At 44.2% G+C, this 18,809-nt stretch overlaps 1 protein-coding gene across 8 annotated transcripts in view; it reads right to left on the bottom strand.

Moving 5' to 3' along the window:
* Positions 1 to 18,809, bottom strand: part of slc5a9 (solute carrier family 5 member 9) — a 59,124-nt gene that overhangs the window by 27,481 nt on the left and 12,834 nt on the right. For 3 of the 8 annotated variants that reach the window (XM_026323075.1, XM_026323069.1, XM_026323076.1), the window contains 2 exons: positions 3,844 to 3,915; positions 1,658 to 1,762 (listed from right to left, as the gene is read on the bottom strand). In XM_026323075.1, the coding sequence (XP_026178860.1) occupies positions 1,658 to 1,762; positions 3,844 to 3,915 (177 nt within the window). Of the gene's footprint in view, positions 1 to 125; positions 1,763 to 3,843; positions 3,916 to 18,809 lie in introns of those variants that run through there. The other 5 variants (XM_026323070.1, XM_026323074.1, XM_026323071.1 and 2 more) reach the window with 4 other exon arrangements.

The raw sequence follows: 18,809 nt of genomic DNA, 5'->3' as shown, positions 1-18,809 counted from the left end.
GGTCACTCTGACTCAATAAAACAAAATTAAAGTGCATCAGGTGTCAGACTGCTCTACCTGTCAAATAACAAGGTTCAATCTCCTCTGCATCAGGAGGTGTTGATCGCTCCACCCAACATGCTTACCTCCATGGAGACCAAGAGAAAGGAGGATACACCCTTGAAGACAGATCCCAAAACCTGTGGCTACCCTAAGTTTTTAGGTTTAACAAGGTAACATCCACATCAGGCAGAAAAACAACTGAGTCTAGAGAAACACAGATGAAAAACCTGGTCATTTGCTTATGTAGCAGGTGTTTCAGAGAAAAATCTGTTACCAGTTCATTTCAAACCCACCAACACATTGAGACAGAGACTGTTTCACCCAAAAGACCAGACTTACCTAAACAAAAGAGGAACAATATGCCGTCCAGTGTAATGACGAATACTCACACTGGAAAAACCAAACAACCATTTAACAGGAGGATGGCCCAGCACAGGAGGAACAGCTTGTCCGGACCACAGTCAGCTGTGCACCTCCATTTAAACGAAACGGGACACTCATTTGAGACATATTTTAACAGAAAAGATTGGTATGGTTTGAGAGAGGGGTCAGAGAAGCTATATATGTTCAAGAGGAAAAAGATGAAGACATAACTTGTCTTCAGTCTACCAGGTGCACGCCTGTTCCCAGGAAATTAAGGAACACATCAAATGTCTTCCAGGGAGGACACAGTTGATGAATCAGAGGGGCCACATGAGTCTTCCGATTCTATCGATTATCACCTGATCATCTTTTGTTCTCCTAACGAACCTATTCAGGCCAAGTTGTTTGTCCCTACCAGCTTTCTGCATTCCTCAGAGTAGTCCGTCACTGATTTTATGGCACGGGCACGGACATAAACGCGCGGCCCGCCATTACACACACATGCGCACCGGCCGCCAGAACTCAAAAGTTCACTCGTAACTCACCTCTCATTCCGACCTTTCCGTATCGTTACCTAGTCACATACATCCACTACGAAGCATCAAGGCTGCACATTTGCTTGTACAAACTCCAGCCATAATCATTCCAAGCATTCGCAGCATTCACTTCCATTCACTGGTTCTGGGTGCAAAACCAAGTAGCGCAATTTCCACCAATATAGCACAGAGCACGGGCTCGGGCGTGACGTCAGGGGGAAAAAATCTGTATCCTTTAAAAATGTGTTACGTAACACAAGCACAAAACTGATAGCGTTGAGAAATATTATTGGAAAATTTAAGTATTTAATGTAGAAATAATGCTGTATTAGTGAAAAACAATGGTTGAGAGGGGTTTATGGGTTTTTATAAGGAGACCTCCTCCAGCAGCCAAAGTGGGTTGGTTGGTGTGCGAGTCGTTTGGTGATTCAATCTGTTGGTTACAGAGAAAAGTACAGTGACTCTGTAACAGTCAGCGAAGAGCTGTTTGTTCTTGTTCTTTTTTATTTTAGGACTGTTTGTAAAAGAGCGTTGTAAGTATTGTAAAAATATATTTTTGTCTATGTCGACACATACACCTACAATACATCACCTTTATCACGTTTGAACACTGAAGAGCACAATAAATAGATGACGGCTGCGGCTTCTGCCATTTTTTTTTTTTTTACCGACGACTCTGTCACAATATACAAATAGTCCAAGATTATATTTCTTACATTCCATTCAAATCCCCCAACAGCGATGCCTCCAGCTGCTCCTGTTCCTGCTAGACCAATGAACAAACCGCTGCCAACATTACTGGACATCAAAGAGGCTCCAATCTGAAACACAAACAAATACACAATAATAACTAGAAAATTGCATTTCCTGCAGAAGATGCATGTGAATGCTGAAAGCTGAATGAAGCTGCCCAACAATGCTGAAAATGGCTGAAATGCAATGCTGAAGAATCCTGGAAGCTGAAATGTAAAACTGGATTTGGAAGCTTAACTTGTTTAGCTAAAAACTGTTCAACATTGCTGAAAAGGGTGGAAAGAGAATGATATGATGAAGTAGAAATAAATTGGCTTTCAATTGCTAAAGAAAGAAGTGTTAAACTAATATGAAAGAAGACAGTGTAGTGAAGGAACACAGTAGAATAGAGAAAGAAGGAGGAACTGAAGGAATTATATATGAATTAATGAATGAAACAACAAAAACGCAAAATTGTAGAAAGACTGTATAGTGTTGTTGAAAAATACAGAAGGTAAATGATGTGTAACCAAAGCAGGGCTATTGGAAGGAAGGTTTTCTTAGAAGAGTAAAAAGAAGAAAAAACTGAAAAAAGGGAGGAAATTAAGGAATGAAAGCAGTATGAATGAAGAATGAAGTGATGTGCATAGCTGAAAAGCTTGGAAGTGAAAAATGTGCTGGAAAAGAGCATATATCAGCATTTCTTTGGTTTTATTTTGAGACCATGTAATTGAAAGGCTTTTATTTTGAAAAGGCAGCATGCTGCATGAGACTCATGATCTTGTGTTAAGATCTGAACTTTAATTTTGAATATTTATTATACTTTGAAACGTTGCAATAACTTCTTGTAAATAACTGTAGACTTTTATTGTGAAAACACAAACATGTGAGAACATAACAGTGCTGACTTTAAAATGGCTTCAGTGGGTGCCTAAAGCTGTATCTCAACACACGAAGTTGATTTTAAGCTCATCTTTGTCTTTATTGGCTTTTATTTTGAAATCATACAATCAGAAGGCTTTTATTTTGAAAGAAAGGCATGTTGCAGGACAGTCATATGACCTTGAGTTAAAATCTTTATGTTAAGTATGAATATTTATCATAATTTAGAAAGATGCATTAAATTCCTGCAAATAACTGTAGACTTTTATTGTGAAAGTCCAACCATGTCCTCCTGAAGAAGACACCATACCTGACATTTAAAATGGTCTCAGTTGGTGCCTAAAGCTGTATGCCAATTACAAAAGTCTATTTTAATGTCATGTTGCTGTTTCAGGACTTTTATTTTGAAAGAATGCTATAAAAAGGCTTTTATTTTGCAAGGACAAAGTGCTGCAGGAGACTCATGGGACCTAATACTAGAATCTGGAGTTTATTTTGAATATTCCTTATACATTACAAAAATGTAATATTTTCCTATAAATCACTGTAGACTTTTATTGTGAAAGTCTGACCATGTCCTGGTAGCAGACACCATGGCTGATATTGAAATTGGCCTCAATTGGTGCCTGAAGATGTATGCCAATCGGCCATGTCCATTTTAATATTGAGTTGCTGTTTCAGGGCTTTTCTGTTGAGAAAATGCTATTTCAGGGCTTTTATTTTGAAAGGACAAAGTCCTGCACGAGACTCTTCGGACCTTTTACTAGAATCAGGACCTTATTTTGAATGTTCCTTATATTTTACAAAAATGTAATATCTTCCTATTAATGACTATAGACTTTTATTGTGAAAGTCCAAGCATGGCCTGCTAGAAGACGACACAGCCACAGAGTCACTTGCTCTAAAGAACTGAGAATGGTCCCCATATGTAACAGCAGTGGACATTATGCAGCCAGTCATTCTTAAAGGGAGTTTTTGAGGAAAAACTTTGATTTGTTGGGTTTCGTTTAACGTGCCTTGAGATGATTGTATTGTGATTTGGTGTCATACAAATAAACTGAATTGAACTGAATTCACTTTGACTCACTAACATGACTCATTTATACTGTGACCATAGTTTAATAACAAACCACCAGAATAACTGTTCTGTAACATTACAGTTGATGTAACTGTGAAGTGCAAAAAGGGACATGAAGGCAGACAATATATATGCTAAGCATATATAGAATATCACACATTAACAAAGACCTGGAAAAACATCCTGTACATCACAGCAACAGGTACTTACAGGCCACCAAGTCATTGAACGGCCAGCCAAGAAGTACCCTCCTATAGTGCGGCGATTGGCTTGCACTGAGGACTATGGAAAAAACAGAGGTGAAAACCACTGGTACAGTTAAAACAACACTAAAATGGGATATATTTTCATATGCAATTTCACACATTTACAACCAAAATTCAAATTTACAGCAGTTTACAATTTTACAAATTTGTTGTAAACTGTGTGTTATTGTGTGTGGATTGTGTGTTACTTTAATATTTTGGAAAGTTTTGCTTCATGATGACAACCAGTCAACCCTAAACCATTCCTGAGACAGAACTCCATGCCATATAACGTAGTCTTTATTGGAACAGCTGGTATTCCGAATGTTTTCAGTCTGAAATGCCGAGAAATATGTATTAACACTGTTACAATCAACCCTATTATTGTCATAGAAGCTAATTATCAGGTAAGGTGCAACAGGCTTTAACTGTAGGTTTCTGCGTAATATAACTTACAGGAAGTAAAAACAAGGAAACCTAGCCCAATTAACAAGTTAGCGTGATCACAAGTCTGGGTCTGTACAGGGCAGACTTGAGATTTCCCGTTTGCACACCCTGCCAAACCGAGGAGCTGCTGGGGTATTGAAGTGAAACTTAATCTTCTGATGGGTGAGCTCTTGCTGTAAAGTGGGAGCCATATTGGCAAAGGCCTCCTGGAGTTCACCTTTAAAATTAGTCCCTTGAGCTGACCACAACTCTGCCATTGTCCCTTGTCTGGCAATGAACCTCCTTAGAGACATCAGGTAAGCATCTGCAGCCATACACCTTAAAAGACCCAGATGTACTGCCCTGGTGGTTAAACATTTAAATATCATTCCCTAGTGTTGGCGTCTGCCCACCTTTACCAGCATGGGTCCAAAACAATCCAAATATGCCAGGGAGTAGAAGGCTAGCATATCTAACTGATGGGTAAATATGCCATTTTGCGAGTAAAAGGCTGGGCTGTCCTTTCTACACAGGCATGCTGGTGCTTGCGAATTGCCTCCCTGCCCCATATAATCCAGAATAATCTCTGCAATTCAGCATAGACCCGTTCTGGACCACAATGGTGAATATTATTCTCATATTCTTGGATAAGCAGCTGTGTGACTGAATGTGTGGGATCAAGGACAATAGGGTGCAATATTGAGTCACTAAGGCTCTCTAAGTGTCTAACTGCCTATTCTTATTAGACCTGATTGGTCCAGTTCAGGAGATTTCCCTGCTGCTAGCAGTTTGTAGTCCTAATGAGCCCACTGCAACACAATCATTTCAACTTGACAATACAGTTTGGCAGTAGGAGGAGAGCCTGAAGGGCTCTGTTCATGGAGCTCTTTGGCTGTGGCATTCATATGCTCCTACCCAGGTATACGCCTTGTCAATTCTGGAAAAAGAAACAAGGTCCTTGTGATCATCAGTTTGGTTCTATGAGGGCTCTTAGGGTCTTCCCCCATGTCAGATTATCTGCAGGGTTGTTTGTGGCTGATCCTCTGGAAGGAGAAGCATTTGGTGGAACAGCCCCTTTATGTCTCCACTAACAGCTATAGGATGCTCACAGGACCTCAACAGGACTCCTAGCAAAGAAGCAACCAGGGTAGGGCCAGGTAGTAAGTAATGGTTCAGAGACTGCTCAAGGTATTGGTTTTGAACTGAAATTTACCATTGCGGCTGACGAGATGGTGGTGAATGTACCACTCCTCCTGAAGTGGGGACTCTTGAGTGACTTCATGCATAGAACCTGCTTCAATGAGTTCAGTGACTGCATTTCTTTCTTGTATGCATCAGCTTATTTAGGATCCTTTAAGAGGCATCTCTCAGTGCTGTGCAACATAGGTATGACAGAATCCTTTGGAGTGACTAGTAGGGGCGTGCCTGCGTGGTACAGCAGTGGTGTACCATACTATGGATACCGTCTACTTCTATGCAGTGTTTTGGCTTCAGCAGCCACAGCCTGCTGGTCCTGTTTTGACCGCATCACTTCTTTTTCAGGTCGGTAAGGCACTGTGTCCATTTGCCAGAGCCTCTTCACAAGCTGTGACACAGATGACATAAACAGACACTACACAGAGTTTGCTCGGTGCTCCATGAGCTGGATCAGGGCTTGAAGGTTCCACCCAAGTCATATGTGGACTGCTGCAGGGCTGCAAGGCAGCCCAAACCTGACAGGCTCAACAGGTCTGACAAGGTGATGCTGATAAACCCACCCACTGTTTCAATCACACCTTTGATCTCTAGTTTTGATCCAGGAGTCTTGGCTAATTATAGACCAATATCCAACTTACCATCTATTTCTAATATTCTGGAAAAAGCTGTTGCTAAGCAACTATCAGACCACTTACACAGTAATGAACTATTTGAAGATTTTCATTCAGGATTTAGAGCACATCATAATACGTAAACAGCACTGTTCAAAATGTATAATTATAATTAATGTTAATTTTTAGCTGTGTCCCAATTTAGGGGCTGCATTCTTTGATGGCTGCATTTGAAGACCGATTTCCTCACAGAGGAGGTGCTTTCCTGACAGAGGCTGTAAGGTTTTTTCAACATTAGCACTGGACTAATAGGTGAGTTCATGTGCCATACCAGCAGCGTTTGTTAACCTGGATCCACGCTGATAAATCTAGGGATAGAGGGGTTGGGACCTCTGTAAAACTAAACAGGTACAGGAGGTAGCATACTGTATTATGATTAGGAGGGTGATTATGAGGTGCTGCTCCCATGGTGTCGGGCTGGTTGGAATGATGACTGCTCTGCACCTGTGGCAGGAGGAAAGGCAGGGTCTCTAGGGGGTAGTAAAGATGATTTGTAGCACCTTCAATCTTAAGCTGCTGAATATCATTCTGCAGATCCTCTTCAGGTTCAGCCCACAATGGAGCTGGAGCCAGTCATCCTGCTCCTATAGTTCTGCTTTAGTAAGGTAGCACTTAGGAGTTGCAAATCTGATGTGTGACGGGTTCTCTGAACTATATGTTGAAGCTGAGCTATTGGACTGGACTATTTCTATTTTCAGGGAGCGGGAAACCTCAATTAGCTCTGTTATCTCACTTCGGGTGTCATGAGTCCCTCTGGGGACTTCCTGCCAGAGGACTCTTATTTTGTGTGGCCTTCCTGTTTCCCCTGTTCTGGTCCCTGGCGGCTTTATGTTAATTATCAGGTTATTTGATTACCTGTTGTGTGTTCCCCTATTTATACCTCCCCTCTTCCTTTGTTCTGGGCTGAAGCATTAGTTATGGTTATTGATGGTTCAGTTGGTGTTTTGTATGCTGAAGTGAGTAATTGTGTTGTGACCGTCTCACTCGGTCCTTTCGAGTCGTACCGTGTAATCCGGTTACTAGTTTGGTTTTGTGTTTGCCCTGGAAATCCCAGGAAGGAATAAACGCCTCAGTTGTCCTGCATTTGGGTCCTCACCTCTCCTCCTTCACACCACACCACCCACACCTCGTGACATCGGGCCTCGTTTCTTTCCTTTGAGCCTGACCAGATCCACTGTTATGACTAGAGCAACTTAGCATCCTCCTCTTGTATAGCTCTGACCTCTTGAGAAAGGCAGAAGTCATGGTTTATTGGCTTGGTACAAGCATGTAAGTGTAGATGTACTGTCAAGTCTCTTTTTGACTAAGAGCAGACCACTGGCTTATACTAAGAGAACCCCTCTTAATAAACAGACTCCCCTGCTCACACCCAGCCATAAATACTGTAATAAACTAGCAGCTGGCTATGTAAGTAAACAAGAGGTAGCTGGCTAGCTAATGCAGGAACGCACGCTTACTCAGGCTCTATTGTCTTTTTAAGAGTGCTCATGCCCCATACACTGTACAACCCCGAGCACTCGTTTATTTATTCACGACACAGAGCATAACAACAGCTCCAACTCCATTAACAGTGAGTACAGGTAATCCCTGCCACAACAACCCTTCACAGTGATGGTGTAATAACGCTCCTCTCCAAAATACATAGCCCCTGCACTTTATAACGCCTACAATAACCCCTACACATTGAACAATTAGTACACGAACAAACCTACTTTTCCTTGCCCATGATCCTTTGCGTCAGGTGCTTTCCTGTGGTCGCTACAATACTTTAAAACTAATCCTAATTCCCTTTGAGAGAGTACCTAAAAACCTATGCAATATGACTTGTGAATTGTTCTTGTTATATTTTTGGCTTGGCTGTTAAATATGTAACATTCATACTTATGCAGAACATGACTTTCATTTATGTTGTTGCTGAATTATTGACTGATTACTTGCTATGTTTGTCATGTGTATGTGTTTGAAACTTGCTGGTGAAAAAAGCAATTATTGTTCCATTTTTAGAAAACATTATTAAAAACTTAACAACACTTAAAGGAAAGATTAGTCTTTCGCATCCCACAGACCAGTGAGACTGCACCATCATTTTCAGGGGACTGTGAACCAATCACTAGCAAGGATGGAGCATCTTCTCGACCAACCACATCGCATCAAGCACGATGACGGGCCAACCAAATAGATTCCCTGCGCAGTGCGGCAAGGCACAAAAAGACACAGACAGGCACACAGATTTCACAGATTCATTCAAACTCCACTAGATTCTTTGGACACTCAGTGACTCAAGACATTCTCACTCTGAGGAAAAAGACTCTCAGAAAGAGAACATGAGATAGAGATTGCTTTTATTGCCCCATGTGGAGGAGAGACCCAAAGACATCCTCATCGCATGTGGCTGTACTGTAGCAAACAGCTCCCCTCCAGCTGACCATCTCACATTAACGAAACTCAATGGCACAACCCTGCAGCAGCCAGATTGCAACAAAGGGACTCCAGGCCTGCAGCCGAGAACTTAGAGGAACGCATATGTCTGTCCTGAAAGCGCAACGGCAGACTGCAGTCTAACTAGCCCATAGTGGAATGGACAGAGCCTCAGTAAACTCAAGGTCAGACAAGTAACCCGTGGCTGTGCTGGTCTCACCTTGGTCTCAGTTGGTCTCCATAGTTACCTAGAGCTTCCTCCTAAACTGCTGTTTAGACCTCAGGCTCAAACCCAGAACATAAATTGATCTCAAAATTTCTTTTCCACCACTGCAAACCACCATACTATAGCTAAGGATTAACTTTGTCCATGAAAAAAAGTCAGGAAGAGTTGATGGTTTTTCTGCTCTTGGACTTTGCTGCCTACATATGTAAGTACTTTATGCATCTTCATGTGTGGCAACTGAAAATGTTCCACTTACCAAATGTTAAAGACCCCAATATAGTTTGAATAAAGCCAGCTAACGATAGTTTTTTGCTGAGACAATTAACCTACTCAACCCAGCAGCTGCATTTTTTTTATGACGCTTGACACAAGACATTTATAGCAATATACGCATGCATACATCCACAAAACCAGAAGAAAATCAGCTAAAACCTCAACAAAACCACTTTTAGGAAAACAAAACATAATTCAAACAAGTATTTAAATGGGCACATATCAAACACAAGCTAAAGGTCAAAACCTAAAATGTCATTAATAATGTCATAAAAATTCATATTTTAAATTAAATGTAATAATTAATAATTAAAATTTCAGGCTAATGCAGATTCCAACAGTATTTGTTTACCACTAAAATTGAACCGCCTTGAACTGCCACCCCTCCTTTAACTGCCATCTTATCGTGGTGGTGGGGTTTGTTGGGGGCTACACACCCCTAGTAGGGTCTCCCAAGACAAACGGGTCCTAGGTGATGAGTCAGACTAAGAGAGGTTGAAAATCCCCCTTATGGTTAAATCATGAACAAGGACTGTGACATCGCCCAGCATGGCAGAGCCAGGGCCCCACCCTGGAGCCAGGCCTGGGGTTGGGGCTCTCAGGTGAGTGCCTGGTAGCTGGGTCTCTCCTCATGTGGCTCGGCCGGGCAAAGCATGAAAAGGAGACGTAGGGCTGTCCTTCTATGGACCCACCACCCATAGGAGGAGCCGCAAGGGGCTGGTGCACTGTTCATCAGGTGGTGGTTGAAGGCAGGGGCCTTGACCACTCAATCCCTGGACAGTGAAACTGGCTCTGGAGACGTGGAATGTCGCTGGGGGAGTAGGAGCCTAAGCTTGTGTGGGATGTTGAGCAGTACCAACTAGAGATAATCGGGCTTACCTCCACACACGGCTTACCTCCACACATAGCTTACCTCCACACACAGCTTGGGCTCTGGACCCCACCTCCTTGTGAGGGGCTGGACCCTCTTCTACTCTGGAGTTGCCTGCGGTAAGAGGCAGCGGACTGATGTGGGCTTGCTCATAGCTCCCCAGCTCAGCCACCATATACTGGAGTTTTTCCCTGTGGATGAGAGAGTTGTTTCCCTGCACCTTCGGGTCAGGGATAGGTCTCTTACTGTTGTCTCAGCCTACAGCAGTACAGAGTACCTGGTCTTTTTGGAGTCCCTAGGAAGGGTGCTGGCAGGTGACCCAACTGGGGACACGTTCTACTGGGGGACTTCACTGCTCACGTGGGCAATGACAGTAAAACCTGGGTGATTGGGAGGAACGGCCTGCCCCGATCTGAACCCGAGTGGTGTTTTGTTGTTGGACTTCTGTGCTAGTCACAGCTTGTCCATAACAAACACCATATTCGAAAATAGGGGTGTCAATCAGTGCACATGGCACCATGACCTCCGGCCACCCTAGGCCGTAGGTCAATGATCGATTTTGTGGTTGTATCATCTGACCTTTGGCCATATGTCTTGGACACTCGGGTGAAGAGAGGGTCTGAGCTGTCAACTGATCACCACCTGGTGGTGAATTGAGCCTGTTTGGCTTACAGGACCCGTGAGGCAGCTGAGAGGTACCAGCAGGCCAAGCGCGCAATGATCCGGGCAGTGGCAGAGGCAAAAACCTGGGGCCTGGGAGGAGTTTGGTGAGGCCATGGATAAGGTCAGCCTCAAGGAAATTCTGGCAAACCATCCGGCCAGTAGTATGAAGCAGTGCTCTGCCAACATTGTTTACAGTGGAGGCGGGGAGCTGTTGACCTCAACTGAGGATATCGTCAGGACGTGGAAGAAATACTTTGAGGATCTCCTCAATCCCATTGACACACCTTTCATACAGGAAACAGAGGGTGAGGACTCGGAGGCTGATCCGTTGATCAGCCAGGCTCTCACTGAGGTCATTCGGAAGCAACTTGGTTGCAAGGCATTAGGGGTGGATAAGATCCGCCCTGAGTACCTTAAGTCTCTGGATGTTATTGGGCTGTCTTGGGTGCTACAACTCTGCAACATCGTGTAGCCATTGGGGACAGTACCACTGGACTGGCAGACCAATGGTGGTGGTCCCTATTTTCAAGAAGGGGGACTGAAAGGGTGTGTTCCAACCACAGGGGGATCTCACTCAGCAGCCTTCCCAGGAAAGTCGATGCCTGAGTACTGGAGAGGAGAATTCAGTCAATAGTAGAACCTCGGATTCAGGAGGAACAATTCGGTTTTCACCTTGGTCATGGAACACTGGACCAGCGCTATACCCTCTCAACCAGTCTACAAGTGCTTTGCGGACTTGGAGAAGGCATTCGACCGTATCCTTCATGGGGCCCGGGAATCCTTTACTAAGGACTGTCTAGTCTCTGTCCAAACAGAGCAGGATTCTGGTTTGCATTGCCGGCAGTAAGACAGACCTGTTCTCGGTACATGTTAGACTCTGGCAGGGCTGCCCTTTGTTCTGTTCAGTATTTTTATGGACAGAATTTCTAGGCACTGTCAGGGTCCGGAGAGAGTCCTGTTCAGGAACCACAGGATTGCATCTCTTCTTTTTGCAGATGATGTTGTCCTGCTGGCCTCATCGAGCCAGGACCTTCAGCATGCACTGGGGCGGTTTTCAGCCTAGTGCGAAGCAGCTGGGATGAGAATCAGCACCTCCAAGTCCAAGGCCAAGGTTCTCAACCAGAAGAAGCTGGCTTGCACTCTCCGGGTCAGAGGAGAGCTCCTGCTTCAAGTGGAGGAATTGAATTATTTTGGGGTCTTGTTTACGAGTGAGGAAAGAACAGAACGGGAGATTGACAGACGGACTGCTGCAGCGGCAGCAGCAATGCGGTGGATGTACCAGTCTGTCATAGTGAAGAAGGAGCCGGATTGAAAGGCAAATCTGTGTTCCAGCCCTTACCTATGGTCGTGAGCTTTGGGTCATTACCAAAAGGACAAGCTCTCAGATACAAGTGGCTGAAATGAGTTTCTGCCGAAATGAGTTTCCTCAGCAGTGTGGCTGGGCGCTCCCTTAGAGATAGGGTTAGGAGCTCAGTCACCCAGAAGGAACTCGGAGTTGAGCCGCTGCTCCTCCACATCAAGAGGAACCAATTGAGGTGGCTCGGGCATCTGTTCCACGTGCCCCCTGGACGCCTCCCCACTGGGAGGAGACCTCGGAGAAGACCCAAGACATGCTGGAGGGACTATGTCTCTCACCTGGCTTGGGAATGCCTCAGTATACCCCTGGAGGAGCTGGAGGAAGTGTCTAGGGAGAGGGAAGTCTGGGCATTCTTGCTTTAACCCTCTGGGGTCGACGCACGCGCCAACGCGTTTTGACGCATCTTTTACTGATAAGGCCGAAACAAACTTAAATTACTCTGTCAATTCTGATCGTACAGATAAAAGAAGTATATCATTCAAATCTGTAAAGGGTCTAGTTTTAGTGGTATACCATCATAATAACAACAAAACGTTGCGCTTTTTTAAAATAAAGAAAGCCGACAGGGTGCGCTCTCGGCCTTTTCTGTCTCTATCATTTCTCTTCACAGACGCGTAAATATAACAACCAGAATCTCAGCAAATACTTGGCTCATAAAAATAAGAATTATATGGCTAGAAAGCTTGAAATGTTTTCTTTTAAGTGAAACAATTCAAGTCGAAAACAAATCATCACTTTTGATTTAATCCGTATGAACGTAAGGAGAAGTCCGTTTTTCCTGTCTCACCTCATTACAGGTAATGCGGTCCCGCCTTGTACACTGTTCACTGTTCACATGTAAATAATCTCAGGTGAACCAGGTAAATATGTGCACACCCCCGAGAAATGACATAAAACGTCAAACTTCGTCATAGAATTTACTCACTTTTTCTGCGCGTTTGGATGATGGCGCGTCACAGACATGAAGAAGCGCTTCTTGTATTCCACACAGAGACAAATAGTTTAGCTTGTCCTCAGAGTAAAAACACTGATTATAACTCAAATGAGGATCATTTGGCTCCTCATTGTTTTGTATTGTGCTGCACTAATCCGTCCCATCTACATTGACTGAAAGGCTCATTATGCGCGTCTTTGTCTGGTCGTTCAGTGCGTCTTTTGTGTTCTCAGGTAAATCACATGACTATTCATCCTCAGACACACCCTCTTGCATATGGCCTTTCTGGACAAAAATTTAAATCAGTGTATTGTTTACTGTGAATGTGTGAACAAGATGACATTCACAGCACTCTGAAGTAAACACTTTAGCCTACAACATGCAGGTCTCTGTTTGTGTTTTATGGTCTTATTTCAGTGAGTAAAAAATTGTAGTTTTTCACTAACCATGCATAAACACTTTTTTTCTCAAAAACACAATCATGTATAAACCTGCTGCTCACATATTATTGTAGCCAATTTTGTGCTGATTACAGTGTTATCAGACTTTAGACATTAATATGTTTAAAAGACACTGAAAAAAGCACAAATGTCAGGACATGTCAAAATTTGTCCAGGCCCCCAAAACCCCCTCAGACCCCAGAGGGTTAACCACTGCCCTGCGACTCGGTCCAAATAAGCAGCAGAAAATGGATGGATGGATAAAATTCACTGAAGGACCAGCCAAAGAATTGCATAAATAAATAAATACATAAATAAATAAATAAAATAAATGTTATGAAGCAATGATTACGAATTTGGCCTTACGTTTTTTCTGATCATAAGTTGTTTTTATATAAAATGAAGCTTAAAATGGCTCAGGTTTTAACAGTTTAACCCTTAAGGCACCTTGGGGACCAAACGTGTACATTTTGCTTTTTTTTTTTCTCAATACATTCGTCAGTTCAAAGGCTAATTGTATGAAACTTAGTCAGGAGTTGTTTTTTATTATTTTTAAAATTCCATTACTCCCTCTATTGCCAAGTATATAGAACAGGAGATTTGCATATATGCCTATTCTCTTTACCCTTGTGACTGATTTGGTCCCATTGACCCCCATTATAACCACAGATATTTTAAATACTGCAATCCTATATACTGCAAACATTATAATGCATTTCCCATGGATACCTAATAAATCTAAGCCCCTACCTTCAAAATAAAGGAAAAACAGGTTTTAGAGGTAATGCACCCCCCCAAAGCCACCAGGGGCAGCAGGGCCTTCATCACTTAAAAGTTGGAGGCCTGGTTCTCTTCCTTTGCAAAATGCATGGCAATAACAAAGCTGAACACCACAAAAGTGGTCTTGGTCTTGGGATTGATATAAAAGAGTGGTGTGAATGTGGTTGAGAATATGTTTTGTCTGTGTGTGTATGTGAAATTCGAGTCAACAGCCAAGTTGACTCTGTTTATAAGAGTGGTGTGAATGTGGTGGGGAATATACTTTGTGTGTGTGCGTGAGTGTGAGTGCGTGCGTGTGTGTGCATGCATGTGTGTGTGTGAGCTTCAAATCATCAAAGGCCAAATGGACTCCTTTATGTCTTTTCTTGATAAAGAGAGATCCTCCACACTCTATTGTGAAGATGGTGACACAAGATGGACACAGATTGACACAGCCAGCCACGCCCTAACTACGCCAACAACACCAAGAACGACAACAACAACGCCAACATTACCTGACAATACCATCTCTGACAACGCCAATCTACTACTCGGACTAGCAGACAACGAAATTACTAAATTAAAGCGAAAAGAAATAAGCCGCCTCTCTCACGATCTCCAACAGAAAGACTCTATACTGACTAGCTTCATGTACGTCGCCCTCGAACAATCGAGGAAGATCTCCTCACTTATCCTCACTCTCCAGGACACGACCCCATGGGACCCGAAAACCTGTCCACGACCCTCCTCTTCAACACCACGTCATCGGGCCTCCTGGACCGAAGTCACGGTCCATGAGTGGAAAAGACATCACCCCGGATCTCCGCGTCCTTCCCTGGACCTCTCCAATAGATTCGCTCCACTGTCCTCTGCCACTCGGACCTACATACTGTTTCACCCTCTTCGGTATCCCAACAACCCCCGATACCCGCTGATGACACTCAGCGCCGTCTCCTGCAATCGCTCCCCTCTGACGACGCCCACCGCCCCTGCCTTTGCCTCACGGAGCCCGGTGCCCCGGCAGAAAAGGGGCACCATCCAACCCAGCCACTACATCTGTGCGCCGTAGGATTCTCCGCGATGCCGTGCTCAGGCACACCCATGGGCTCCCTAGCTATGGACCAACCGACCTGCCGCCACCACCTTCCACCTCAGCCCCTGACGTCACAGCCCCGCCTCCCCACCAGCCAGCACGTCGTCACGGCTCCAACGACCAACGATTGTCGTCTTCTTCTCGTCCCCTTTTTCCCCCAACCACGTTAATCATCGGAGACTTAATTATAAGGAATGTATGCTTTTTCAACGCCACTACTCACTGTTTCCCTGGAGCCACAGCCTCAGACATCTTGGACATGCTTCCTGGATTACTGCCAACACTTCCGTCTTCCATCATTAGAGTGATTGTACATATTGGAACATGTGACACGTCATTCCACTGGTCCGAATCCTCAGCCTCAACACCTGGCTCAAGCCTGTCTCCCTGTCATACAATCTCCAATTTATCGACACTTTCAATCTCTTCTGGAACCGGCCTGCCTTGTTTGCAGGAGATGGTCTGCATCCTAACCGCCTGGGCTCCCATATGCTTTCTACCACCATTCAACATGATGTTCACTGTACCCCGCATGCCCACTGGACATGCTGTTCATGACTGACTACCGGACTCCATTCAACCAATCCCCTCCATCTGGTCAGCCTCCCGACCTTGGCTGAGGAAATCAGGCCTACGCCTGATCAACCATTCTGGATCAACCACTGCTAGCTAACCTCCCCAGAAACATGGACTCTACACCCTCCCATGACACCCGGTTTTTATTACTGAATCTTCATTCCCTCACACAAAAAGCTTCTTTTATTTTTGATATTATACTCAATCATAACCTGGACATCCTGTGCTTAACTGAAACCTGGCAGCAGCCCAATGATTTCGCTGAACTTCAGTCTGTTTCTCCTGGTTTTACATATCTCAGCCATCCACGCCAATCGGGACGTGGTGGCGGCCTTGCTATACTGTCTAACCTCAAATACAAAATATCCATTCACCCCACTGTTACCTCCCAGTCCTTCGAAGCTCTCACAGTTCGTATTCACAGTCACACACCAACCTTCTTGGTCACCATCTATCGCCCACCTAAACTCCTCACCTGGTTGCCACCATACACGCTTGACAACATCTGAACCAAATAAGTTTATCTTGGTCTCTCCCAAATTTAACACACTTGCTCCACATTCACACTTGAGACCTTGTAACACTAACGAGTCACATGACACCAGGGAGGGAAAATGGCTAATTGGGCCCAATTTGGACATTTTCACTTAGGGGTGTACTCACTTTTGTTACCAGCGCTTTAGAAATTAATGGCTGTGTGTTGAGTTATTTTGAGGGGACAGCAAATTTATACTGTTATACAAGCTGTACACTCACTACTTTACATTGTAGCAAAATGTCATTTATTCAATGTTGTCACATGAAAAGATATAATAAACTATTTACAAAAATGTGAGGGGTGTACTCACTTCTGTGAGATACTGTAATTCTTCTGGGAGATTGCAATGTCCACTTTGACAATCCCAACAACACCGCAACAAAGGACTTCATTTCCTGTCTGGACAGCTTTGGGCTCCAACAATACATCACCTCCCCACACATTCTCATGGCCACATCCTTGACTTAGTTTGCTGTTCTGGTGTCACTGCTCGGTCATGTTCTATCCTCGACACCTTCTTTTCTGATCACAAAATAGTCTGTTTTAACTCCACACTACTTCTCTTTAAAACCCACCTCTCCCGCACCATCACTTTCCGCAACATAAAGAACATCGACCTCTCCTCCTTCACAGTTGCACTTAATAATCTTCCATGTATTAATCACTCTCCCTCGAAAATCGAAAACATACATCAGCAACTCCCCTCCATGTGCGATACTCCGAACTGCCATCACTGTGCCTTACCCCGTCCACCCATATCTTCAACTGCTTTCTAGTTTTACCACCCCACCCAGTACTTCTGACCCATCTCCAATCTTCCCTTCCTCCAAAATTCTTGAAAAAATTGTCCACCACCAGGTCCATAATCAGTTCTTCACCAATAACCTATATGAACAGTTCCAATCTGGTTTGCGCCAACTCCATAGCACCGAAACTGCCCTGGCCTTCTTTCCATACTCATCCTCCTTGATCTAACTGCAGCATTCGACACCATCTCCCACAACATCCTCCTCCATCGCCTTGCCTCCATTGGCATATGCACATCTTACCTCTCAGACGGTACCCAGTCCGTCCACCTCCAGAACTTTCATTCCCAGTCCTCAACTGTCAGCTATGGCATGCCTCAGGGCTCTGTCCTGGGGCCCCTCCTTTTCATTATCTGTCTCCTTCCCCTTGGGAATATCTTTAGGCAATACAATATCAATTTCCACTGCTATGCAGACGACACTCAGCTCTACTTCTCTGCAGACCCATCTACCTCCCTTCCCCCTCCCTTGCTCCTTACCTGCGTACTCAACATCAAAACCTGGTTCACCCACAATTTCCTGAAACTCAACCCCAACAAAACTGAAATTCTTCTTGTAGGCACCCAATCCACAATATCCAAAACCGGCACCTTCTCCATACAAATCGATAACAACACTCCTCAACACTGTCCTCCCTTCCCTCCAAGTCAAGAGCCTGGGTGTCATTCTCGACACCACTCTTTCCTTTTCTCAGCATACCACTACCCGGTCGGCCTACTTCCATCTCCGTAACATCAATCGTATCCATTCATCACCCACCTCCGACAGCACTTCCATACTTGTTAATGCCCTTGTCACCTCTCGTTTAGATTACTGTAACTCACTCCTTACTGGTTTATCTCTCGAAATCACTTCACAAACTCCAACTTGTCCAGAATTCTGCTGTCCGGATCATTACCAGAACCCCATCCTCACACCATATCACCGCTGTTCTCAAACAACTTCACTGGCTCCCCGTGTCCTTCCATATAAACTATAAAATCCTCCTTCTCACCTACAAAGCCCTTCACTCTCTAGCCCCACCATACATCACTGACCTCCTACATATCTACTCTCCGTCTCGTACACTCCGCTCCTCTGGTTCCATTCTCCTCTGCACACCCACGGCTCACCTGTCCACCAGGGGTTCTAGATCCTTCAGCCACACTGCACCCCGCCTTTGGAACATTCTCCCTCACAGTGTCCGGTCGTCTCCCGATTTACCAACTTTTAAATCTTCTCTCAAAACCTACCTGTTCCGCCTAGCATTCCCCACCTGGTTTCTGTGTTCTTACATCTATCTACCACTTCTCAGATGTCCTTTACACCTTTTGCTTTTATAACTTTGTCGCTCTGCTACTTGTTGTTTTGTCGTTTTGAGGCATTTTAATGTATTTTATGAAGTATGTTTTATGTTGTTTTTACTTGCCTGTAAGGTGACCTGGAGACTTTGAAAGGCGCCATGAAATAAAATTTATTATTATTATTATTATTATCCTCCTCTCTCCTATTGGATGTGTGGTATAGCCTGTTTATGCAGGTGCATCTTTGAAGTCTGAAAGAATAGTTTGCACCCTGGTCTGGCTGGTCTTTTCTCCAGTGGACAGCCATGACGAGAAGCCTGAAACCAGAGGAGGTTCTTGCAAAGGGGCTGTGGACCACCTAGACCAGGTAAGCACTCTATTTATGATTGTCTGATATAGC

This window comes from Mastacembelus armatus, chromosome 4 (assembly GCF_900324485.2).
Source record: "Mastacembelus armatus chromosome 4, fMasArm1.2, whole genome shotgun sequence".
Classification (NCBI taxonomy): Eukaryota; Metazoa; Chordata; class Actinopteri; order Synbranchiformes; family Mastacembelidae; genus Mastacembelus; species Mastacembelus armatus.
Note: the sequence above shows the minus strand (reverse complement) of the source record. Positions and strands in the feature narration are given on the sequence as shown.